This window comes from Apodemus sylvaticus, chromosome 13 (assembly GCF_947179515.1).
Source record: "Apodemus sylvaticus chromosome 13, mApoSyl1.1, whole genome shotgun sequence".
In the NCBI taxonomy this organism is placed as follows: Eukaryota; Metazoa; Chordata; class Mammalia; order Rodentia; family Muridae; genus Apodemus; species Apodemus sylvaticus.
This window is the reverse complement of record NC_067484.1, coordinates 30,162,503-30,189,289: the sequence shown is the minus strand read 5'-3', so window position 1 is coordinate 30,189,289 and position 26,787 is coordinate 30,162,503. Positions and strand designations below refer to the sequence as shown.

The following is a 26,787-nucleotide window of genomic DNA, read 5'->3' as shown; positions in this document are numbered from 1 at the left end:
AAATGAGCCTTTGCATCATTTCTTTGTCTATCGTTCTCCAAAATCTGCACCACAGAGGAAACATTTGTCACGTGGCTGTGTGGTTATTTAGGAAATCTACGACATTTCCTCCTAGCTGAGACTCCATCCACTGTGAGCTATACAATTATTTTAGGTGCGTAATGAAGAAAAGAAGGTCTGGGTTGTAGCTCTTGACCAGCATGCACAAAGCCCTGAGTTAGATCACTGGAAGAAGAGAGGGAGAGCGTGCGGAACCATAGCACATGCCTTGTATAAGATGCACTTCGGTGTAGGTCTTAGGATAGATGGAATAACTTCTTACCACCTAGTATTGATTTTCCTGGAGCCTGTTGGGGTTGGGGTGTTAGCATGCAAGTCACTGCTTCACGATTTGACTCGCAGTGGATCCTACAGAGCTACACGGCAAAAGGTTGGTGCTTGGCAACGCCCCATCTCACAACTTCTGCGCTGAGGTATTCCAGTGTGTTAGCTGGAGGACATGACCTGGATATCTTAGAGGGTTGCAGAAAAGCCATCAACCAGGCTTCTTCCAGCCTGGGGCTGGAGACTACACTCATTTCCTCACTGGCTATTAGCTGAACTGATTGTTTACAAAGATGACCTTCTGGTTAGTGTCCTGAATATCTCCCCCATTGTGAGAAAACCAAGAAGTCATAACCTCTTATAGCCTAGTCTCAGAAACCATATGTCTCAACTCTGCACATCATACTGTTCACAAGGACGATTGTGTAGGAGGCTGGGTTCTTGGTTATGAATATAGAAAGGCTTGTTTCCACAGTATACATACAGAAATAAAAGTAATTTCTTTCTAATTCTGTGTGACATCTATTGAGCACTTACTATATACCTTTTGTGTTATTTATTTTTCTCATTGCTGTGACCAAATACTTGATAAAAAGCAACTCAAGGTAGCTGGAGAGATGGCTCAATGGCTAAAGGCACCGATGCTCTTCCAGAGCCACCCTGCTCAAATCCCAGCACCCACATGGAAGTTCACAATTATCTGTAACTCCAGTTCCAGGGGCATCTGACACCCTCACACGGACAGACATGCAAGCAAAACATGCACATAAAATAAAAATAAATAAATCACTTTTAAGATATTATTTTAAAGAAGCAACTTAAGGAAAGAAATCAGCTCACAGTTTGAGGGTTCAGAAAGACCGTCAGCTGTGGAGCAGACACATGGGGCTCAGAGACAGGAAGCAGAGAATGTGCCGCAGAGCTAACCTTTCCCCCCTTTCTCTCAGTCTGGAGTCCCAGTCTGTGGAACGGTGCCACCCGTGTGGAACAGTGCCAGGGCAGGTCTCCTCAAATAATTCTCTCTAGAAACATTCCTTTAGACACAACAAGAGCTGTGCTTAACTGATGACCTAGACCTTTCTTAATCTAATACAGTTGAAAAATTAACCACAGCACTATGCTCCTTATGCCATACCAGCAACTCATTTAAGAGAATCAAATAAAAACCAAGCAAGGTGGCTCACCACCATATCAACCATATTCCTAGTACTTAAGGGGCTGAGACGGGAGGCTATGGCAAGTTCTAGGCTAGCCTGGGCTACATAGTTGAGCAGTATGAATTCCTGCCAAAAAAGAAAGAAAGAAAGAAAGAAAGAAAGAAAGAAAGAAAGAAAGAAAGAAAGAAAGAAAGAAAGAAAAGAAAGAAAGAAAGAAAGAAAGAAAGAAGAAGAAGAAGAAGGAAGGAAGGAAGGAGGAAGGAAGGAAGGGCGAAGGAAGGGGGAAGGAAGGGGGAAGGAATGGGGAAGGAAGGGGGAAGGAAGGGAGGAGAGAAAGAAGGAGGGAAGGGAGGAGAGAAAGAAGGAAGGAAGGAAGGGAGAGAGAAAGAAAGGAAGAAAGAGAAAGAGAAAAGAAGGAGGGAGGGAGGGAGAGAAAGGAAGAACAATTTAGATAGTTAACTGAGAAAATCACTCAACCAATGAAATGAGCCTACTACCCTCGGTATTTTACAATAAAACGAAGAAACTAAAGTTGAGAAATGCATGCAACTTTCTCAAGGTCACATGTTAGTAAGAATGACCGCTGGAACTTCTTAGGTTTCACTAATATGCTATCTATTCAACCTTTGCTTCAATGTATATTAATGTAAAATTGGCAACCTCTAAAATCCATATATATATATATATATATATATATTCTTTGTTTACAATCCAAAAGCCTTCCCCTTTCCCAGTTCCCCCCTCCCCATATGTCCCATAAGTCCTCTTCTCTTCATCCATTCTCCTATCTTTCCCCCTCCCTTTTCTCTGTCCTGGTACTCCCCTACAATGCTGGATCAAGCCTTTCCAGGATTAGGGCCCTCTTCTTCCCTTCTCCTAAAAGAAGCCATAAGCATCTAGATGTCTTCACTTCCTTCGCCACGCCCACCGGTTCGTTCACCACGCCCATCACTGGCTCATGAGAAAGCCTCTCCTGTGTTCTAACACTATGGTGCTGTGGATTGAGCTCAGAGTCCTTCCTCCACGAAGCACAAAATCCGCCACTGAGTGACTCCCCCCTCCCTGTCCTGTTATTTACTTTGTTGTGATGATTATATGTTTTTTTAAATCTAGAGTAATAGCCTGTGGTCTTGGACGGTCTTCATCTTGGATAAGGAAATACACACACACTAACACATGCATGTATACACACGTGTCCTCAAACACACTCGCAGAACTGAATCCTGGGACACTTGGCTCACAAACACAGTATGGGTTAAATAATGAAGCCAGAACCTTTTAGAATGTATGGATAATTTTTCTGGTAAACAACTTGTCTCAGGTGAAACCATTTCAAGTTGTCCTCACTTCATGACAGAATGATAAGACAAAGACTACTTTTTCCCCCTGAGACATGTTTTTTGTTTGTTTGTTTTGTTTTGTTTTGTTTTGTTTTTGACTAGTCCTGGTTGTCCTGTAGACCAGGCTGGCCTTGAACTCACAGAAATCTGCCTGCCCATTGCCTCCCAAGTGATGGAATTAATGGCATGCACCACCGCCAGGCCAAAGACTACTTCTCATACAGTGGAGACGTCCAAATACGAATGACCTCTAGCACTCGGCAGGTATAGGGCACATCCAGTCCAGCCCAGCACTGGTACCCAGGAAGCCGGTGTAGAGCCTCCAGGCTGCTCAGCAAGCACACAGTTCAGGTGTCCTTCCCCTGCCTGAATTCACCCTCCTCCTTTCCAACAGATCATCACTCCAAGTCATTTCTATAGCGAAGCAGGCTCGTGGAATTAGATCCCGGGGATTTCTAGCTCATATTAAACCAAGAATTTTTTTTCAAATGTCTGCAAAAGAAGTTCACTGGAATCGTAAATACAAACTTCTGTGACATCCCAAGAGAAAGCAAGGGTCTGACTGCCGGCTGGCTCCGGTCTCAATTAAGCAGACAGCTAGGGACCAGGGGCTCGACTCATAAGAAGCCCTACCCCAGCAGGACACAGATGAGTGTTCATCAAAACCTAAGACCTAAGGAATTCCGTACCAGGAAGCCCAACCCGGGATGCATGAGGGGTGCTCCTCGGGCGGGGCTGGAGGGCCACACAACTGACTCCTGAATGCTGAACGCAGCAGTCCAGTAATGTCCCCACTAGGTGGCGCAAACTGCCTTCTGCTGCATGGAGACACTCTCAACAGCCTGGAGACGTGTATTTATATTTTTAGTTTGTTCTTTTTAATTGAAAAAAAATGTATGCAATATATTTTGATCATGTTATACCTTCTCCCCAGTTCTTCTGAGATCCTTCCCACCTCTCTACCCACAAAATTTTAAGTCCTTTTTCTCTCTCCAAAACAACATCCCCTCAAAAAGAAACCCAAAAATGAAAATAAACAAGCAAGAGAACGTGGCCAAATTTTAATTAATGTATCAATTAAAGCCAAACAAAAATGAAACAAAGATACTATTGCGTTTGCAACTGCACCTGGCCTGGAGCCTGCCCGAGAGTGTGGTTGATATATTTAATGATGCTCCATTAGAGAAAACAGATTTTCCCTTTGCCAACAGGTATCAGTTGCAATAGAAGTGGGACCCTGTGCCTACCCCTCTCAGTGCTGAGAGCCCACTTGACCTGAGCCTGTGCAGGCTCGAGTGTACTGTCACAAATCTCTGTGAGTTTGTGCACGCACCATGGGGTCTTGCTGTGTCTGGAAGACAGTTTTCCTTGGAGACATCCACCACTCTGGCTCTTCCAATCTGTCATCCTTCTCTACTGCATAGCTCATGGAGACTTGAAGGGAGAGAGTTGATGAAAACATCCCATTTAGATATGAGTGGTCCAAAGTCTCTCACTCTGTACATTGTCCAGTTGTGGGTCTCATTATTAATTCCCACCTACTACAAGAAGAAGCTTGCCAGGTCTGGAGAGATGGCTCAGAGGTTAAGAGTAGTACTGGCTGTTCTTCCAGAGGCCCTGAGTTCAATTCCCGGTAACTACATGGTGGCTCGTGACCATCAATAAAAGGATCTGATGCCCTCTTCTGGGGCACAGGTGCACATGCAGCAGAGCACTCACACATTTAATTAATTAATTAAAAATTAAAAAAGAAGTAGTTTCTCTGATGTGGCTTGAACAAGGTAATGATCTATGGGTATAGAGGTATATCTTCAGGAATAATTTTATTGCTGTGCTTCTTTAGTAGAATAATAGTAGTAAGTTTCCCCCAGACCCATGACCTAGCTAGTCTCAGGTTATGGGCCACTTTAGCAATATTGGGTTTGGGTTCCATCTTGTAGAATAAGCCTTAAGTCCAATCAAAAAGTGGGTGGTTACTCTCATAATAGCTGTGCCATTGTGATACCACTATCTCTTGCAGGTAGGTCACTGTTGTAAGTCACAGGGTTTGTAGCTGAGTGATATTAGTGATTAACTTTCTCTTCCCACCCCCCAACTTCTCCCTCTTGCTCCAGCCCCACTTGCTCCAGCCCAGCAAGTTTTATTTGTTTCTCATTACAGATGGTCGTGAGCCACCATGTGGTTGCTGGGATTTGAACTCAGGACCTCCGGAAGAGCAGTCAGTGCTCTTAACCTCTGAGCCATCTCTCCAGCCCTCATGAGGTCCCTTTGGATGGTGTTTCAACAAGATGTAAACCCATCCCAGGCTTTGGAGGTTTTATTTGGTGGCATTGTCTGCCCTGTTATTTGGTGACTCTACTTTGATTCCTTTTCTACATGTATGTATTTTAGGAAACTTCTACAGTAGTAATTTTCCATATGGTTTTCCAGATGACCTTTGGTGTTAATTGTCCCTCCCATATTCCTTCCCTTCCTCTCCTCTCCCTTCCTCCTCCTAGTCTAGTTTTCGGGTTTTTTTTTTTTTTTAAACACTGTATTCTCTTTCTTCTTCCTTCAAAGAGTCCCTCCTTCCCTGAGTCCCTTACTAGCTATGCAATCTCTGTGGTTATTCTGAAGGAAATCCATTTGTTGAAACCTTAAAAGCTAGCATCCACTCACAAGAGAAAACATTCCACGTTTCTCTTTTGGAGTCTGGGTTGTCCATCAGGATGACTGTCTCTAGCTCTGTCCATTTACCTGCAAACCTAGCAATTGAAATAGCTAAGTAATCTTCCATTGTGTAAATGTACCACGTTGTCACATCCATTCATCTGTTGATGGACATCTAGGCTGTTTCCAGTTTCTGGCTATTGCGAATTGAGCAAGTATCTTCACAGTAGGATGGAGAGTCCTTTGGGTATAAGGCAAAAAGTGGTATATCCGGATCTTGGCATAGATTGAAAGAACCTCCACACGGATTTCTATAGTGTCTGGACCAGTTTGCACTCCCAACAACAATGAATAAGTTTTCCCTTTCCCCAACATCCTTGCCAGAACGAGCAGACATTTCTTTTATTGATCTTGGCCCTTCTGACTGCTGTAAGATGAAATCTCAGAGTTGGTTTAATTTGCATTTTTCTGATGGCAAAGGATGTTTCTTTCGGTTTCTCGGGCATTTGCCTTTCATCTTTGGAGGCTCTCAGCCTCGTTAGTGTATTCTCTATGCTTCTCGTACCTTGGTGGGCACCTCCTTTTTAAATTGGGAAAAATCTTTTATGCTTATGTTAAACATATTTTCTGTGACTTTGACCTGGCTTTCTTCTCCCTCCTCTATCCCAATTACTCATAGGTTTGGCCTGTCTTTTTCTTAGTGCCTCAGATTTCCTGGATGCTTTGTGCCTAGGTTTGTAAAGACTGGACATTTTCTTTGCTTGAACCAACCATTTCTTCTACCTTGTCTTCAACACCTGCAAGTCTCCATCCCACAGCTGATAGTCTGATGGTGAGGCTTGCCTCTGGTTTTTGTTTGACTTTCTGAATTGTTTGTTTTCCGTTTTATCTCACTATGGGTTTTCTTTAATGACTCTGTTTCTACTTTCATGTCTTGAACTGGTTTTGTTATCTCATTCAGCTGTCTGTTTACATTTTCAGGGTCTTCATTAAGGATTCAGATCCTCTTTAAGGTCCTCAAACATATTTATAAATGCTACTTTAAATATTTTTAAATCTCCTGCTTTAGCTAAATTGTGTTTCTTGAGGCTTATGACCATAGGATTACTGGCTTCTCTCTTGTCTGTTCCTGTTTGGGTCTTTGCGCTGGAATCTCGGCAACTGGAGTTTTTTTTCCTTGGTGTAGATAGCTGGTCTTGTCCTTGTTGCTTGAGTGTTGCGTTCACTGATAAATGTTGCCTGCTCTGAATTAGAGGTAAGTTCAGTGGCTGAGGGGAGTCTGGTAGAGAGTGCTCCTGTGGGTCGTGGCTGACACAAAGGGATGAAAATGGATTGGAAAGGAAGGCAAGGAGGGTTGGGAGAAAGAGCTAAGGAAACCCTGGGTTCAAACCAAGATGCAGAGTCACCAGGGAATGAGCATGGAGAAATTAATGTCAAAATGCGGGAAAGGTGGAGTCCAGAGAGTTAAGTGTCAAGTAAGGAAACAGTTGTTCTGCACTTTTTGTTTGCACTGTATGTAAATTAGTTGAGATCCAACCTAGAAATTTAGAGAAGTGCTTCCCAGGTCAGCTTGAGAAGGTTACTGACCTCACCTATAATGCTCCCCCATTCACTTACCTTTTTATTCTGAAAAAGTTAAGAACCTCCTCGGGACCAGGCTTTAGAATAAATCCAAAAAGGACCAAAAAGAAATGTCCAAAGTTAGGTCACATTTTTTTTTCTTTCTTTTTTGTTTTTTTGTTTTTGTTTTGTTTTGTTTTTCTAATTCGTTCCTCTCTTCCTTCCTTCAGTAGAGTCCCAGGCCTGCCTCAGATTCTCCGTGTAGCTAAGCTGGGCTGGAGACTGATGCAGGACCTCATGCAGGTAAGGTAAGGATTCTTTCTACCAACTGAGCTGCCTCTCAGACTCTCCACGAACAAGTTTTTAAATCATGTCAATTCTGAAGGAGACTGTGGGGAAGAGATGTGGGTGGAAGATGATGATTACCCCTGGTGTTTCTGCAGCTCTGCTGTCGATTAACAAGTAAATGGGCAGGGCAGTGGTGGCGCACGCCTTTAATCCCAGCACTTGGGAAGCAGAGGCAGGCAGATCTCTGAGTTTGACACCAGCCTGGTCTACAGAGTGAGTTCCAGGACAGCCAGGGCTATTCAGAGAAACCCTGTCTCAAAAAAAAAAACTAAAAAACCAAAAAAACAAAAACAAAATATCGAAATAAAAAAATAATAAGTAAATGAGAGCCCCTGGCCACAGCCTGACACTCTGGTCAATGTGTTCTTCTTAATGAGAGGAACTGGAGGCATCCGCCTTTCCCAGGACCCTCACTCATTAAATACCTCACCTTGGAACTATCTACTTTTACATTTGTATTTTTTTTATTTACTGCGTGGGATTATAGGTAGAGGTCAGAGGACAGATTTCCTGAGTCGGGTCTCTGCTTCTAGAACCATGTGGGTCCCGGGGATTGAACTCATATCCTCGGGCTTAGTGGCAAGAACCTTTACTATTGTGTCCTCTTACAGCTTCTATAGAATTATCTTCTTAAAGTGTTTCTTAAACATGTGTAGCTCCTCTTCTGAGAACTTTCTGTTTAGTTCTACATTTACATTTTTTTAATTGACTCATTTGACAATTAAATGCAATGAGCTCATGTATATGGTGATTAATAGGAGAACCCCAAACTGGAAAATACGTATTGAATAACAAACTACAGAGTTCTTTAGCCATAAGTGGAATATCGGTATCATTCCCCGCCCCCCCATAAGGTTCAGGGATCGACTTAGATTGTGAGAGCCGGAGGTGGTGGAGGACTACTTTGAAGCAGCGCTTTCCAGATGTGCAGGGCCACTGCACATGAGCTCACTGCAGCTGTACCCACTAGCACGAGACCTGAAAAAGATCAAGTCAGTCATAACCCAGCTTGGGTGGAAGGGAGGCCTCACCCCTAGTTCCACACCTAGCTAAGGAGCTACTGGCAGCTGACAGATGATGGAGGGGCAGAGTCATTTTTCTTCAGGGATCCAGCCCATGCTCCACCAATGGCCAAGGTGACATCCAAGAATAGCCATCACAACTAGTGAGCAGAGGAAAAACTCAAAAAATCCTGGGCCGTGAGGCTCATGACCCTTTACAGTCCCCCAAGTCTGTCTATCACGAGCCTTTCTCCTGTTTGCTCTTTGGCTTGTATGTAGCCCAGATGGGGGAGGACTTCCGGTGCTTCTCTGTCAACTGGCTTCTTGCAGGCATCGTCTTTAAGTTCTGTGTGTAGTGTGCTGATGCACATGTGTGTGCATGTGGTGCCTTCGGAGACTAGAAAAGGTTGTCAGGTCCCTGGAGCCGGACTTAGAGGTGGTTGGGAGTGATTGGCGTGGGTGTTGCAAATCAAACTCTAGTCCTCTTTGAGAGCAGCAAGCACCCTCAATGGCTCCTCCCCCTCATATGTCAGTCTTGATGCAGATATTTCTTTCCAGGTCCTACACCTTTGCCACAGCCTGCTACCCAAAAGGACTTAGATTCACGCTTATAATGCAAGCACCTTTTCTTCTCTTGGGCCCTAGATATCAAGCAATTAATAAAGTACAGTTGTCTTGTTTAAGTAACACCAGAGAAGCCATTTTGTCCAGGATGGCATTGAGCCCTCTGAGAAAATACTGATGATTTTCACTCTGCAGTCAGCTGAAGCTGACTGTGGGTAGCTCCAAACTTGAGACAAGAATTTTGAGACAGGCCATAAGCTACCTTTTAGCTTTGCTGGCTTTGGGTCAGGAGTTGATACCCATAGCACTAACTTGTATCCATTCACCTGCAGCTTTGTGGCATTCACCTAACCAGAGTCACGCTGCTGTCCTGGCTCCTTTTTAACTAAACAGCGACACACAGATGACGGTCACTGGCTGAAATATTAGCATTTGAAAGTTCTAAGCTACTTCTTTGTGAATCTATGCCTCTCCCATTCTCTAACCTGTTCCCTGTCCCATTGAACTGCTATCTTAAGGTTTTTTAGACCGCAACAAAGAAATGGAGGTAGTTTAGTGCACAGAAGTTCAGAACTTAAACTATGAACTTCTGCCACGCATGTGCAATCGTAAAAGGGAGGCAAAGGGAGAAGGCAGTGGCTGTAGCAGGAGCAGGGTATTAGTAGTAGCGTATGGGCAGGGGCAGAGGATGTATGATCAGAGCCTTCATAGCATGGCTTGCTATGAAAAGGGTTGGTTGGCTTATGGGGATCAGGAGCTCAGTTGCAGCTGGTGGGGTCTAATGGTCACATCCACTCTAGGAAGCCATGTGACATGACCTACTACAGTCAAATATACAGCTGCACTGTGACATAAAAATGCCTCACCGTGGCCTTTAATTCCAGCACTTGGGAGGCAGAGGCTTGTGGGTCTCTGTGAATTCCGTGCCAGCCTGGTCTACTAGTCCAGGAAACCCTGTCTCAAAAAAGAAAAAAGAAAAAGTCTTCTCCAAGGATGCACCTACAACTGCACACATCTGTACATCAAAATTCACATGCAAAAGTATTTGAAGCACTGCTTACCCACAGTAAGTAGATAAGTAAGGAGTGTGGAACTTACATGGTGGAGTGCAAAACAGTCATGAACATTAATGAACCTTAGCTATGAAAACAGTATCACTGAGTCTCACTGAATCAAAGAAGCTAAATTTTAAAAAAAAATCCATCCGTAATGAGATCTGACGCCCTCTTCTGGTGTCTGAAGATAAGCTACAGTGTACTCACATATAATAAATAAATAAATGAATCTTTTAAAAAAAATGAGTATCAAGTATTTCTATAGTCAAGGACCAAAAAGAAGAGAAACCACATTATGCAGGGTGTTATATGAGCAATCGTTAAGTAGGCATATATTAATAAAAGAACTTTAAAAATTAAAAAGATGTCCCTACCACACTGCCAGATGTGAAACGAAAAAAAACAATTGGGATTACTAAAATGTCATGTAGGTGTGAAGACAAGGCCACTGTCTTGTTACACTGATGCATGTTGGGGGCAGGGGGGATCACCAAGGAGACTCCAGCTAACTACTAGGACAGGAAGAGGCAGCACTGTCAGACACAACGGAAGTATTGGGTGAAATGGGGAAAGCTTGCCTCCCTCCTGCTTCTAGAGCTGCTGTTCCCCACCACGGACACCTGGTGGCGCTGATTTGGAAGGGAATGGGCTGGTGCTGGCGAGGAAAGAAGGGTGCGTTTAGCCGCCGCTGGTTGATTAAGTGAAGCTCAAAGGAAAAAATGTAGAGCTGGCGTTACTGCGGGGAATAAAGGATACCCTGGCAAAGGGAGAAGGCGGCGGCTATAGCAGGAGCCGGTGTCAGTAATAGCGTATGGGCGGGGACAGAGGATGTGTGATCAGAGGCTTGATAGCATGGCTGAGCTGCTGTCTGACCCAGCTAGAACACAGGGATCCTCAAGTAAACACCGGAGCCTGAGGACGTCTCTCCCACCTCCCGAGGGAGGCCTTGTAATATCCGTCTTTGCAGAAACTCCCCTCCCCCTCCCCCTGAACACAGAACTAGCTCTGCCAGTAGCCTTTCTCACAGAACCCCCGGGGCTCTCTCAGACCTCCAAAGAAGGATAGCCTGGAGCTGGAGGCCGATGGTCTGCGGAAATACATTATCTGAGGGTCAGCATCCGGAGGGAGTTAAGTTTGCCTCCCTACTCCCCGCAGTTTGGAAAGGGCACCCTTGGGGTTATTGCCTGGAGGAAAACCAGAGGATGACGCAGGAGCAAATCACCTGACTGTAAATCCAGCCTCTGGTGTCTCTAGGAAAGCCCCTAGTTGGACACTGAGGAGGATCCTGGAGCCGAGCTGCAGGGCGCAGCACTTCTTGAGACCTTTGCCCTACTCGTAATGACCTGGTTGGCAGCCCGGGTGGCAGCCTGGCCATTTGGGGACCTGTGCGCTCAGTTCTCACGCTTGAACACGCACTCATCACTCACCAGACGGCCCTTTCTAGGGCCCTTCGTGCTTACGCCAGGCTATTTTTAAACTGCTCCTGAAAATCCCCAAACAAGCAGCTGGTCCCTGGCTGCCGCGCACCTCCCCTCAAGCCCTGAGAAGCCACTCCTGCTCTCACACAGGTTACAGTGCCCTGCTCTGGACAGAAAGACTCAGCCGGTGAAGGTTTTTGTCGCCCAGTCTGATGACTAGAGTTCAACCTCCAGGCCCTATGTAATATGAAGAACGAACACTCAAAAGTTATTCTCTGACCTATCCTCCAACATGCATGCGCGCACGCGCGTGCGCGCACACACACACATGTGAATAATAAAGTAAAATGTATTAAAGCACTTTTATTAATTTTTGATAATTTCACGCATATATAAAATTTATTTCATCATATTTATCCCCTTGTGTAACTGTATGAATCCCTTACTTAACTATATGGAAAATTAACTCCAGTCAAAAACCTAAGACTATTATTAGACTGTCAGAAGAAAATAAAGCACAAAACTTTCATGACACTGGATTCATCAATGATTCTTATGCTGGTTAGAAGAAACAAAAGAAACAAGAAATGTAACAATCTGGAGCAAGGAAAATGACTGGGTAAATGGAGGTGCTTGGAACGCAAGCCTGACAGCCAAAGCACAAGACATAAAGGAAGAGGGAAGAGACGACAAAACTGTCCTGTGACCCACAAGTCCCCTCCCATTTCATAAGTACCATCCCAAATAGCACAATGCATGACAACTGTTGGCTTGCAGTTGGCATCCCTTTTAAGGAAATGTAAGGGGAAATTAAGTCAGACCTTTGGCCTTTTGCTATTGGTAGTCTAGGTCGTTGAGCCCAGGTCCTCACCTAGGCTAAGCAAATCTACAATTGAGTGACCCAACCTGCACTGTGCCAACTCTCTTTCTCAGTGCTGTGCTGTCAGGTGGCCTGAGCCGGTGTGTGTCATATCTGCCTCTGTACAGGCAGTGGTTTAGTGACTGTGTCATGAAGCCCTGAGGGTGACAGGCACTCGTGGCCGTACCGCCTGCTCTGTGAGAGAGGTTGTTTCATGGTGGTTGGTGACATTAGGATGGTACTTGTAGGTCACTGGGAAGATAGAAAAGGGACAGAATCAGTGAGTGCAGCAATTTGTCTGGGCCTCTTTACAAAGGGTCAGATCTTTGTGGAGGAGGGCCTAAGTAACAAACTGGTCACCTCCAGTTCTGGAGGCCACCACGCCAGGTTTTTGTGGTGCTGGAGGCTGAACCTGTAAGACCCCAAAAACCGAGGGTGCCCCAGCACCCCACACCCCGGAAGGCGACACCCAAATCATTCGAGAGAAATGGTCTCGATGCAATAGCATGAGGATTTCTTTATTTCCAGAATTCTGGGTTCCATAGCCGCCGTGCACCACGCAGGGTCAGAGGACTATGGACCCCGAGTGCCAAATTGTGACAGCTTTTATAAGTTTACGACAGAGCCCGAGAATCACAAACCAATCATTTCTTAGCATGGAGAGCCCGCGAAATGTGAGCCAATTGATTTGTACCACTCCATAGTTTTTAGGCCAATCAGTTTAAATTATCGGAGCCTGCGCTCAGTGGACCAATTACTTTCCTATAATGTCTACAGCTGCGTGAACTCCTGCTTAGGGGTAATGGCGTAAGTTTACAGAAGATAAGCTTCGCCCATTTCCAGTTACCTTATGGGGCCAGGATCACCTATTCAAGGCCTTTCTGCTAGGTCTAAACAAAGGGTGGGCTCTGGAATGTGACCTTTTACCTAGTTTTTAACAAAGCAAGATAGCATTTTAAACTACTGATTTCTTGGGGTCATTAGAATTAGGCTGTATTATTTTTTATCCTTTCAGAACCCTCGGTTTTATGAGTGTTAGGCCAATACTGCCAATGAATTACTCTCCCTCCCATGATCCTCCGCTCTCCCTCTTACATTCCCAGCCCAGCACACACTCTTTAACTTTGAATGAGGACTCAAGAATTCACTCGAGTTTAAACCCACTCCTCTTCGTTCACACTTGTCACATGGCAACAAATTACTGGGCCCTTACTTAAGCTCAGCTCTTCCTCTGTAGAATGTGTGTGACAGTAGCAATCTGCTGGGGCTATTGGTTACTGTGTGTGTTTTCTGAGGACCTAGGCCAGAGTGCATTGGGGCCTCTTGGCCTTTGCAACTTTGTGTCAGTGCTTGTCCTCATGGTGCTTTCTGCAGTGTGTGTCGGCCAGGCAGTCTCAGGGTGGAGCTGTGCAGGCCTTGGACAGTGGGAGGGGCTGCGTGCTGGACAGGCTGCTCTGTTTATGACAGACTCACATCCACCCCATCTCCCTTCCCCACTCCCATCCCCATCTTCTGGAGGTACAGGTGGGGGCTGGGGCGGGAGTGCCATGCTAAAAAGATTCTCACCAGTGGTTCAGGTTCCAGAAGGTTTGGTTTATTGATTTATTTAGTCTTAAAGAAATGTTCTGTCTTGCATATTTCCTCTTCTACATTCTGTGTGGTACATAATTTGATCCAAAACTATTTGGACAACTTGATTAAAAACAGTATTGGGAGCCAGCACTTGGGAGGCAGAGGCAGGTGGATTTCTGAGTTCAGGGCCAGCCTGTTCTACAGAGTGAATTCCAGGACAGCCAGGGCTACACAGAGAAACCCTGTCTCAGAAAAAAAAAAAAAAAAACCAGTATTTGGGACTGAAGAGATTGCTCAGTGGTTAAGAGCACTGACTGCTCTTCCAGAAGCCCTGAGTTCAATTCTCAGCAACCACATGGTGGCTCACAACCATCTGTAATGAGATCCGATGCCCTCTTCTGGTGTGTCTGAAGACAGCTACAGGGTACTCATCATATATATAAAATAAAGCAATAAAATCTAAAAAAAAGAAGAAGAAGAAGAAGAAGAAGAAGAAGAAGAAGAAGAAGAAGAAGAAGAAGAAGAAGAAAGAAAGAAAGAAAGAAAACAGTATTTTGCACAACGGATTCCGTATAAACAAATGTATCTTCTACGACTGTATCTTAAAGTCTTTCCACTTCATGTGCTGGAAAGATGGCTCAGCAGTTGAGAATACTAGCTTCTCTTCCAGAGGACTAAGATTCAATTCCTAACTCACAAATCAGCTTGCAAGTTCCTGTAACTCCAGTTCTGGGGGCTCTTATGCCCTCTTCTGGCCTCCCCAGGCACTGCATGCACATGGTGTGCAGATACAGAAGCTGACAGTCTATCCATACACAGAAAAATAAATATTTTTTAAACATTTTTACCTGACTTTATTTATTCATCTGAAACAAACTAGGCTCACTTTGCTAGTTTGGCAGTATTAATCAGACTGGACTTTAACTCACAGAAATCCACCCAACTCTGCCTTGCGATTGGGATTGGGATTAACGGCACTCACCATTGTACTGGCCTTGGTTACATTTTTTTTTTTCTCTTTAAATGCAAGGCTGGACGGGTAGCTCAGAAGTTGTCTTCACCTGGCATGGAAGGGGAATTCCAGCCGCACAACAGCAAGGGGACAAACTCAGGTTGCAACACTGGTCTTTGAGAAGCCCTGACCTCGCAGGCTTCCACCAACTGTACACTAGTAACACCAACTGTACACTAGTAACAGCTTCACTGGGAGCTATTCATGGCCTGAATCTTTCTGTAGTATCTCCTTTTTTAAAGCAGAATTTGCAAGGGGGGCAATGCCTGATACATGCTTGCCCTACCACTGGGTATCCTTCAGAAACTGAGGTTCCTGTCCAAGGCCTTTGAACACAGGATTCTGTCTTTTCTTCTCTTCTGACTCTCACTGACCCGTTGAAGCTCACTCACACTGATACAGTTCCAGTAAGGCCACACCTCCTAATCCATCTCAAGTAGTGCCACTCCCTGGTGATTAAGCATTTGAATATATGAACCTATGGGGACCATTCTTAATCAGCCACCACAGATGTCTTGGCTTTGGTGCTGCCCTGTCCCATTTACCTAAAGTCAAGGCACAGTTGCCTGCATCAAATGCAGGGCAGTCCATGCCATCTTCCTCTCAATCAGTAATTGCTTTAAAGCATTTTTTTTTAATGGACCTAGCATACAAACTTTCCATGGCTAATAAATATCATTTCCTCCTCTTACCTGTAGGAAAATATTCCAAACCTGAATGGAGTTACATAATAGTATTTTTTTTCAGGTTGAGGGGAAGAAAAACTTTCATACACACAAATGGAACATAATCTTTTAGTAAAAAGGTCAGAGAAACTGTCCAAGAGCAATCTAGTTTTAAAACGCAGACAAGGTGGGGATTTTGTCAATGTGTTGCCATCCCTGTTGATTCTCATCCTCAGACTCCAGCCTTTTCCATGTGGGCAGAAATCAGAGGGTTTATCCACTATACTAGTGAGGGTTCTCTGGAGGAACAGAACTGATAGAATGAACACATCCACACAAACACACACACACACACACATACTCACACATGCACATATATGTTGTAGAGTTTGAGAACACTGAAAAACTCTGGAGATTTTAATCAGCCCTTGGTCACATTTGGGATTGCAGCCCTGGCCTGATCCAAGCTAGGAGGTGGGGGTGGGGGTGAAGCAGAGGGGGTGAGTGCTAAAGACAAAAGTCAAATTTGTGCATTTCTCAGATTTCAATTCTTGTGCACATGCACCCTGTGTCTTTTGCATTCCTGGAATTCCTAGAATATTCTGACTCAAGTTGCTGACAGGCCAGTCTCAGACCTCTAGGATGGTTGCTTTAGTAAAAAACGGAGTCATTTTAGCTGCAAAATATACATTATATTAAAGGGAATTTATAGCCTGGCATGGTGGTACATACCTTTTATCCCAGCACTTGGGAGGCAGAGGCAAGCGGATCTCTGTGAGATTGAGGCCAAATTGGTGCATTCTAGGATATCCAGGGCTGTTGCACAGAGAAAACCCATCTCAAAAAATAAAATAAAATAAAATAAAATAAAATTTAAAAAAGGGGGGGAGGGGTATTAAAGTGGTTTACATGCTGTGGTGTCAGCCAGCTAGTCCAACAATAATTGTCAACCAACAGGACATCCAAGAAACACAGTAGTTATTCAGTCCACAGAGCTGGATGTTTCAGCTGGTCCTAAAAAATAGGCTCTAGCCGGGCAGTAGTGGTGCATACCTTTAATACCAGCACTTGGGAGGCAGAGGCAGGTGGATTTCTGAGTTCGAGGCCAGCCTGGTCTACAGAGTGAGTTCCAGGACAATCAGGGCTACGCAGAGAAACCCTGTCTCGAAAAACCAAAAATAAATAAAAATAAAAATATAGGCTCTAATACCAACAAAAGAATGCTTCAGCAGCAGGATGTTTTGCCAGCAAGAGTGAGAGCAAGCAAGCAAAAAACAAAAAAACAAAAACAAACCCAAAGCTTCCTTCTTCCGTGACTTTTTATGTAGGCTGCCACCAGACGGTGTGTCCCCAGTTTATGAACAATCAAATCAAGAAAATTCCTTAGATGGGCATTGGGAAGCAGAGGCAGGCAGATATCTGTGAGTGGAAAGCTAACCTGGTCTACAAATTGAGTTCCAAGACAGCCAGGGGCTGTTAACACAGAGAAACCTTGTGTCTTAGTCAGGGCTTCTATTCCTGCATAAACATCATGACCAAGAAGCAAGTTGGGGAGGAAAGGGTTTATTGAGCTTACACTTCCACGTTGCAGTTCATCACTAAAGGAAGTCAGGACTGGAACTCAAGCAGGTCAGGAAGCAGGAGCTGATGCAGAGGCCATGGAGGGATGTTTCTTACTGGCTTGCTTCCCCTGGCTTGCTCAGCCTACTCTCTTATAGAACCCAGGACTACCAGCCCAGGGATGGTAACACCCACAAGGGGCCCTCATGATCTCTTGATCACTAATTGAGAAAACGCCCCGACTCATGGATGGATCTCATGGAGGCACTTCCCCAACTGAAGCTTCTTTCTTGATGATAACTCCAGCCTGTGTCAAGTTGACACACAAAACCAGCCAGTACACCTTGCCTTGAAAAAAAAAACAAGAAAGAAAAAAAGAAGGAAAAAGGAAGGAAGGAAGGAAGGAAGGAAGGAAGGAAGGAAGGAAGGAAGGAAGGAAGAAAGAAAGAACCCCCCTCACAGGTGTGTCCAGATGTGGTCATGCTGACAATGAAGATTGGCCATCATACACACTCTGCAGGGTGGGGCAGGCATTGGTTGGAGGAAGAACTAGAAACAGTGTCACATAGCACAATGCAGATAAGGAAAGTAAAAGACAAACTGATACAGATAAGAGACTGTGCTGGAAACTACCTGAGAGCTCTCTGAACATTCCTCTTCATTTTGCTGTAAACCTACAAAACAAAACTAAACAAAACAAAAATCCAGTGGGAAAGCATCTTCCTTGCACACAAGACCCTGGCTTTAATTCCCAGCACAAGAAGAAGTCAAAACATATCTGGGCTGGAGATGAAGAACCAGACTGCCGCCCCTCTAGGCTTAAAAGCCATTGTATAGTAAAGGTAAACTAGGTTCATTTTTGTTTATGATTAAACCTCTGTTTCTCAAGGATAGGGCTATGCCCCAGTGGTAACCTTAACTACAAATGGTCTGTACTACCACTTCCAGGAATGACAATCATGTCTTTCTTTCAAAAAGTTAATAATCATCTTGCGAAGGGTTGTTATGACTACCTTGTTATGACTACCTGTTACTAAACCCACCTTGCAACCATGTCCCTGTTTCAGGAAGTCTTAGGACTAACTTGTTATGATGTTCTGTGCCTATAAATCTGCCTATTTTACCCAACAAATCCCCCTACCCCTGAGCTCTAGAAAAGTCTTGTCTTCCTTATATGCAATGCTGACCTCCCAAACCCCACCTTAGGGGAGACAGCCCATGTAGTCTAATTTAAAAAAAAAAAAGCTTGCTTTAATTAATTTGGCCATGATAATTTGGCTTGATGGTCTTTCTCCTCCCATCTTTGGGATAACAGAAGGAAATGAACTGACACAACCTGACCCCTCCTCCAGTGGACCTGAGTCAGAAGAGGCAGATACAGGACCACCATACAGACAGACAGACTGAGAGCTGAGGCTCTAAACAGGCAACCTGCCCTTACAAGAGGCAAAAAGGTATTGAACTGCAGGACAGCTCTTCTGAAATATTTAGGTCTGGAGACTGTCTGTGATCCCAGGAAGCAAGCCCCTAGCTTCCGTCAACAGGACTTCAGCATGAGAAAAGGGAGAAGAGCAAAGCAGAACACCCCACCCAAGGAGTGGGGCAGGCATCCCAGGCGCTCGGGAATGAGGCAAGGGACCAGGGTCATACAGAAGCTTTCAACCTTCCTTTTTTCCAAAGATGTATTTATTTATTATATATAAGTACCCTGTAGTTATCCCCAGAAGAGGGAATCAGTTCTTATTACAGATGGTTGTGAGCCATGTGGTTGCTGGGATTTGAACTCCAGACCTTTGGAAGAGCAGTCAGTGCTCTTAACCGCCGAGCCATCTCTCCAGCCCCACTCTCAACATTCCTAATGCTGCAGCCCTTTAATACAATTCCTCATATTGTGGTGACTCCCAACTACGAAACTATTCTCTATTCTCGTTGCTACCTCATAACTGTAATTTTGTTACTGGTATAAATTGTATCTGTGCTTTTGTCAAACTGACAAAAAAAAAAAAATAACCAGCACACCAGGGTAGCTTGAATCTATATTCCTGTGTCTAGCCATTCATATTTAGCCAGAATAATCTACTTTCTACTCTTATTTTAAAAGAGTTCTTGCTTTTCATTAGCATGTCTGAGTTGCTTGAGAGGTTGTTTTCATCCTACCAGGAGGAAAGAAAGTCAACTTCAGTGTCAGGAAACAGAGGACTGCATGCCATACAACCGCCTCCGTGGACCAGAGTGTCAAATGCAGCGTTAGCCTTGTTCATTTCTATTAACGTCATCATGAACAATTACAGATTGTGATTAGGGGACTCAGACGTCATAGTTTAATAGAATGTGGGTGTGACCATAATTGAAGGGCCATTTCACAGCATCCAAGATCTATAGATTTGAAAGACCGAGGAGTGACTGACTGCAGGGTAAAGCAAAGACAGAAGACAAGTCCAGGAAAGCTTTGTACTGAGTTTTCAGGGAGAATCCTGGACAAGTTTACACTCAGCAGACACTCAGCAGGAAGGAGGCTGATGACCATGACCATGCTAGCCCTCTTCTGTGTTGGGGTGTTTGCGGGAGTGGGGGGGGGGACACGATATGGGAGAATTTTCCTGGAAGAAAAATACTTCTAGGTTTTTTGGTTTGGTTTGGTTTGGTTTGGTTTGGTTTGGTTTGGTTTGGTTTGGTTTGGTTTGGTTTTTGGTTTTTGGAGACAGGGTTTCTCTGTGTAGCCCTGGCTGTCCTGGAACTCACTCTGTAGACCAGGCTGGCCTCGAACTCAGAAATCTGCCTGCCTCTGCCTCCTGAGTGCTGGGGTTAAAGGCGTGCGCCACCACTGCCCCACTTACTTCTAGTTTTCTAATGGAAATAAATGAGACATGGACTAGCCCTCCGGAGAATTTTTTAACATATGGCTCTTCTAGGAGAGAGCTGCAAAGGGGCTCTAAGATTTGTCCCTGGTGTAGGACACCCGCCCCCCCAACCCCGCACTGGTTCCAATTCAACTGAACTACCCCTTTAAAGCTGTTTCCAGCTGGCTGGTGGTGCACAATTTTAATACCAGTACTCCAGGAGGCAGGTGGATGTCTATGAGGCAGGGTTGCTCCGTGTAGCCCTGGCTGTCCTGGAACTCAGGCTGGCCTCAAACTCAGAGATCTGCCTACCTCTGCCATCTGAATGCTGGCCTTAAAGGCCTGCACCACTTCTGCCTGGCTGATTTGAGGGTGGGGTGAGGAGAGATGGGCAGGTGGGGGGAGACACCATGCAATTCAGCCCCAGACCACAGCTTTGCACACATAAGGTTATTAATAATCAGACATTCTCAGGAGTCCACTTCCAGGTCCATGTTAAGAAGATGAAACCAGGGGCTAGGGAGATGGCTCAGTGGTTAAGAACACTGACTACCCTTCCAGAGGTCCTGAGTTCAATTCCCAGCAACCACATGGTGGTTCACAATCATCTGTAATGGGGTCTGATGCCCTGTTCTGGTGTGTCTGAAAACAGCTACAGCGTACTCATATACATAAAATAAACAAAAAGTTCTTTAAAAAATAAAGAAGAAACCAACTAAAAAATGAATATAATAGACAGGTCAGTTTCTTTGATTTATTTAGCTCTGGAAGATAATATCTAATTTCAATATAACCTGTCAAAGAAGCAGATAGACGAAACCTTTGCCTGGTATTATACTTCTTTGGCCTTTGTTCTGCTTCGGAAAAGACAGAAGGGGAGCCCTTGCACGTGGCCACCCCCTGACTTCTGGGCTCCTGTCCATGCACTTTGCATGAGGCCTCCTGGTGACCAAAGCACATATTTGAGGGTGTGCCCCGGGGACCTCGAAGGAAGGAGAAGTTGAAAGAGTTTTCAAGTCAGAGCATGTGGCAAGCACACGAGGCTTGCTGACAGGAACATGGCTTCCAGCCTCTGGATGCAACAACATATATGAACACAAGGCAGGCTAGCAGAGAGTCTGCTCTCTCTCATGGCCACTGAGGCTTGCCAGTTAGACGTGGAAGCGGAAGGGCTTTTGTTTGGTTGGTTGTTTTGGTTTTTCCAGACAGGGTTTCTCTGTGTAGACCAGGCTGGCCTCAAATCACTGAGGTCTGCCCTAAAGACATGCACCACCAGTACCTGGCCTGGAGAGGGTGTGTTATTTGTTATAAATGGCTGGTTTCAGTATTCAATGAGTAATGGTTTTATTTACTAGTTTATTTAATTTATGTAGTGCCAAGGATTGAATTTAGGGCCTCAAGCATCCAAGGCAAGTAAATTAGACTTATTAAATATCAAGTATATGGCACATGCATAGCATATTAGTCTCTTGAGGCTATGTTGGTGCGTGAATGAATATCTTTTTTTTTTTTTTTTGGATTTGGTGCTGAGGACAGAATCCAGCACCCCTCACAGGGTGAGCTGGGTCACTAACTCAAATCATTAATCACAAAGACCATTCTGTATTTGAATGGAGGTAAGAAGAAAAAGAGACCTGGCTGTCTGCAATCTTCATACCTGTCAAAAACACACGATTATCCCTTAAGAGATTTTTTTTGGTCAGTTAAACGAAGTTTTCAATATTTTCCGCAGGTGGGTTGATATCTATAATCAAAATTTTATACCGTTATAACTGTGCTTCTAGACTGAACTATGGTGCGGATGTGTGTGTGGGGTGGGGGGGAGGAGCTAGAAAGAGCCAAAGTCAAATCTTATCATCCCTCGCTTTAATCCCCAATAACAAACAGCAATGCAACACCTACCACTTTTTAAATTTTTAAGTTTTCAAATAAACCCGGGACAAGTCCCACTCAGTACTGCTGCCTCCCACCAGTACCCCTCACCCCACCACCACCTACTCTAAACCTCACCCTCCCTGGGGCAGGGCTTGGGGCAGGGCTTCTGTTTCCCCTCCCCGGGCTTCTCTTCTCTATATAACTCAGTCATTTTGGCTGCAAGCCCTCTTTGGCTCTATTTGCTCCTGGCTGCCTCTTCTAGGATCCCCTTGCTTTCACTCTCACCCCCACCCCCACCCCACCAATTCCTGGTTCAGTCTGCTCGCCTCCTTTTTTTTCTTTTTCTTTTTTAATTTATTGATATATTTATTTACATTTCAAATGATTTCCCCTTTTTTGGACCCCCACTCCCCGAAAGTCCCATCAGTCCCCTTGCTCGCCTCCTTCAGTCTGGATTCTTTTGGATGTCTAGCTATGCTCTCCCTCGCTTTTACCATAAACCTCCTCAACCATACTTTGGGGTGGCCATGTCCTCATTTTGTATTCAGTTTTTAAAATCGCGCGTTATTTATTTCTGTACGCGCCTATGCACATAAGCACACCCCTGTGCGCGTGGTCAGAGAACAATATTCAGGGTGGGTTCTCTCTTCCTTCCGTGTAGATGCCAAGGACAGAGCTCAACTTATCCTTATCCGGCTAAGCAGGAAACACCTCCGGGGCCCTGTTCACCTGCCTCGCGGTTCGTTTGTAAAGAAGCACTCAGGGCAGTTTCAAGCGTTTTCAGTAGTCTAACACTCTTATCTTGAATATTTCGTGGGAAAAAAAACAGACAAAGATGGAGGGGAAATGCCTTTAGCGGCCACATACTGATCTCAGCGAGCCGTGGTCCCCCTTTCTGTGTCGCAGGATGAGGTAGGTGAAGCAGTTCTTAAAGCTCACCCTAGCTAATAGGGCTTACTTACATCTTTAGGTAAACTTAGAAAATAAAAAGGTCGTGTCAAGGACTGAAAAGTGACAATTTTATATGGGTCGATTTTTATAAAAGCGGTGGGTAGAGGGACTCACGAAGTTAAACTGATGAACACCAGGGAAGTGTCTTTCTACTATTTGCATTTTCACAATAGGCGCGGAATAGTCTTCAAGGTTAAAAAGGTCACTCCTCACTATAGAAATTTTAATCACAGTCCTAGCTAGAGCTCCAAACAAGTTTTGAGTTTAAACAGTTTCCAAAAGCCAGTGACCGCGGTCCTGTTGTTTGGCTTGCAGTTCCCACCCACCTCACACCTAGGGACAAATGAGTCCCGAGGCCCGCCCATCACCAGCCGCCTAGGGCTGGAAGTGCCCACTTTGGATTCCCAAAAGCCACCTGGCCAGGACAGGCTGGAAAGTGAGCCTGGATTGGCGCGTGGGTGGGCGGGGCGAGCATGGAGTGGGGGAGGTGGGGCGGGGCATGAGTTGGGGGCGGAGCTCGGACTGCACTGCTGCACTGGACGCAGAGGTGGGGAGGGGCTTGGGCTAGGAAGGCCGTGGGGGTGGGACAAAGAGCGTGGGGCGGGGCTTGTTTGGAAGGCGGGGCTAATGCTGAAGGGCGTGGTCCGGGAAGGGAAGGTGGGGCAAGGGCTTGAATTGGGAGACGGGGGCGGGGCGGGGCGCGAGGCGCGGCTACTTGGGCTGCAGCCCCTTGCGGGCCTTCCTGCTGCCAGGCGCGCTGGAGGACGCACGGGTTGGCGGGAAGGCGAGGGGACCGTGCGGAGCCTCCGGTCCTGGCGGCGGCAACGAGTGGGAGCCGGGGTCCGGCCGCAGCACGCGAAACAGAGCCGAAGGTGGCGGGGCCCGGTGAAGCCACGATGAAGCCGAGCAGCGAGGAAGAGGAGGAGTTGGTGCAGGGCGTGGGCCCCTGGGACGAGTGCTTCGAGGTGGCTGTGCAGTTGGCGCTGCGTGCGGGACAAGTGAGTGCGGTGGCAGCGTCCAGCCCCTCAGAGCTCCTAGGAACGCCCGAGATGGGCGGCGTGGGCGTGCTGCGGGCACGTGGGCGGGAGCGGAGTGAGTTGCAAGGACAGGGCCTGTGTTGTTTCTGGGCTCACCTTCCTCTGGCCCTTCACACCCTACTCCCTACAGCGGGAGGAGGCTTGCACGGGGAGCATGGGGGTCAACACCATGGGGAGAAGGGCGCAGCCATTGGAAAAGCATGATGGACGCGCTCCTCATTGGGCGATGGAATGGTCAAGCTCTGGGTACTTGACCTTGGCGTTTGAGTCACCTGGAACGCAAACGTCCCTGCGAGGCTAGAATACCACAGTTTCTTTTTAAGGATCAATCCTGCAGCCAAGTTGTGGGTGCTTCCCTGTTTCAACCCCAGGTGCGTGGAGCTCTGGCTGGGTTGCAGCTGCTTGTCCTTCTCCAGGCATCCTGAGCCCAGACAGCCCAGGCTCACAGCCTGAGAGCGCCTCCAGGGAGTGACTGGCACAGACCCGAGTTCAGGAGGAACTCGTTAGACTGCCGGAAGGATGGAAACCAGCGCAAAGCTGAAGGAAAAAAAAAAAAAGCAGACTGGGTTTGAAAACTAACTGTGGCGCCTCAGTTTTTCTCTTTCATTTTTGTGTTCGCTCCCTAACTGTTCCTCAGTCTCTAAAGCAGCGCCGAATTTACTATATTGGTGGAGTGAATGTGCAGAGGTCCCTCAGACGTCAGCAGGCCCCGATTAAGTGAGGGCTTGTTCCGTGCTCTGCTCCTTAGAACATGTGCTGACTTGGGGGAGGAGGCAGGAGTTACAGTAGTGCTGTGGACGGAAAAGGCTTATATCCAAAAAGCATTATATTCAGGTATATCTGAAAAGACTCTAAAAGCATGCCTGTATTTAAAAAAATGTTGTCAGGGTGCTGGGGATGTAGCCCAGTGGTCTAGTGGTATAAAGGAAGACATGCACATCCCCAACACAGCAAAAAACAGAAGAATAAATACTTTGAAACTACCCTGTGCAGTATGCAGTAAAGACAGCTGATAATGCTTGTAGCTCTGGGCGACAGTCTTCCTGGAAAGTAGATCCTCTGTAAGCCGGAACTAACAACCCTCTTTGCCATCTCTGCCCCTCAGGAGCATCCTTTCAGAGAGCTGTCAGTGTATGCAGGAACTTTAAGGTTTCACTATAACATTTTGTTGGGGTTTTTTCCCCCCTGGTGACTTTGAAACTTAAGACTCAGGCACTACTGTGTAAAAGCTGGTGAGTGAAGTGACCACGGGTCCTGTGGCCTCTCAGATTTAAATCTTTAAAGAAATAGAGGCTTAAGTGATTTTTAGGATTCAGGGACACTCATTTGAAAGCTTGTTAGTGCCACCGGCACAGTTCCTAAGGGGTTTCTGAATTTTAACTTAAAGAGATTGTTTCTGCAATTTCCCAACAACAAAAAAAAAAAGCTTCAAGAAAACAAAAAGAGGCAGTCAAATAAAGATTCTGACATTAGGAGTCTGGTCAGGAAGCTCAGGACTCTAGGCTCCCTCTAGGGGATTAAGCAGCTTCCTGCCTGCCTGGCATTGAGTGAGGGAAAGGCTGAGAGGGACTGAAGGCACACAAGGTCATGGTAACCTGTGAAAAGAGGAAACGATTCTTTAAATGATGATCTGTAGTAATCCAGTCCACACTGGAGAAAACAGCTTTTAGCAAGGCAGTCCGCCTGATGGAGGGGTGTGGATGGTGAGTGGCCTCTCTCAGGATCCTCCTTAGCCACAGGCTCCACCTGTGCCAATGCCCTCCTCTTTCTTTGTGAGCTACTGCTCACTACTACCAGTTGAGGGTCTGGATGCCGCATGCTGAATGGCCAGGGAGCTCCTGAGATATATGCCCAGTGTCCCCAGATCACACTGTCTGCTCCCAAGTTTTCTTTGCTCCATCCTGAGAGAGCTTCCTGTTTCAGGAATGCCCCCTTGCTTTTTTTTTTTTTTTTGGATTTGGTTTTTTTCGAGACAGGTTTCTCTGTGTAGCCCTGGCTGTCCTGGAACTCACTCTGTAGACCAGGCTGGCCTTGAACTCAGAAATCTGCCTACCTCTGCCTCCCAAAGTGCTGGGATTACAGGCGTGCACCACCACCGCCCAGCTACCCCCTTGCTTTCTTTTTGAGCCACTAACCCTTTATCCTCAGCCTGCTGGAGTCATCCCTGCTGTGCACGCGCGCATGTGTGTGTGTGTGTGTGTGTGTGTTGCAGGGGACCCCAGACAGGGCCTCTAGCACATGCTCTACCACCGAGCTACACCCTTAGTTAGTCCTTACAATATTTTCTCCCTCTTTACTTCTGTCCTTTCCTTCTCTCCCTCCTGACAAGTTCTCCATATTTAGCCCAGGTTGGCCTCATGATCCCCTTGGCTCTGCCTCCCAGGTACTGCAATTATAGCCGGACAACATAGTGTTGGCAATTGTAGTGCTTCCTGTGAGGGATTAGAAAGGTAAACCGTTTTTCCTATTGCAAAACTGAAATTTATTACTGATAGTTTAGAAAAATTGTGCTACTTCAATTAAACTTTTTACAGTTGTCATCAACTGAGACCTTTAAATCTTCTTTAATGCTGCCATATTTTATATAGAACTTGGAACATGAAGAATGTTGATCAGGCTTTGATTCCAGCTGCATGCATTTAAAACCTCTCTTCTAGCCTATCAGTACCTTTCTGGTGCCAGCTGTCCTATACAGGTCTATTCCTTTCTCTGTACCAAGTGCTGGTGACAGCCGGACAGGTCAAATGGTGTGGGGGACAGGAGGGACACTTCTGAGAGCTGTCCCTCTATAGGCTAGCTAGCAATAACTTACAGCTGTGCCTGCACACCCCACAGATAGATCATGAAACCTAAATATCTCCTCAGATTCTTGCCCAAATTGTTCATACCCATTTCAGTACCAGCTGATGTCAGGTCTGACAGAGTTGGTTGCAAATCCAGGAGACCAGGTCAGATCTACCCACTTGCAAAAAAAAATAAATAAAATAAAACAATCTGGGG

The 26,787-nt window shown here is 45.7% G+C and overlaps 1 protein-coding gene across 1 annotated transcript in view; it reads left to right on the top strand.

Annotated features, from left to right (window-relative positions):
- Positions 1 to 23,440: 23,440 nt before the first annotated feature.
- Positions 23,441 to 26,787, top strand: part of Impa2 (inositol monophosphatase 2) — a 33,221-nt gene continuing 29,874 nt past the window's right edge. Inside the window, exon 1 of the mRNA XM_052155721.1 lies at positions 23,441 to 23,748. Within this exon, the coding sequence (XP_052011681.1) occupies positions 23,647 to 23,748 (102 nt within the window). The 5' untranslated portion in view covers positions 23,441 to 23,646. The remainder of the gene's footprint in view (positions 23,749 to 26,787) is intronic.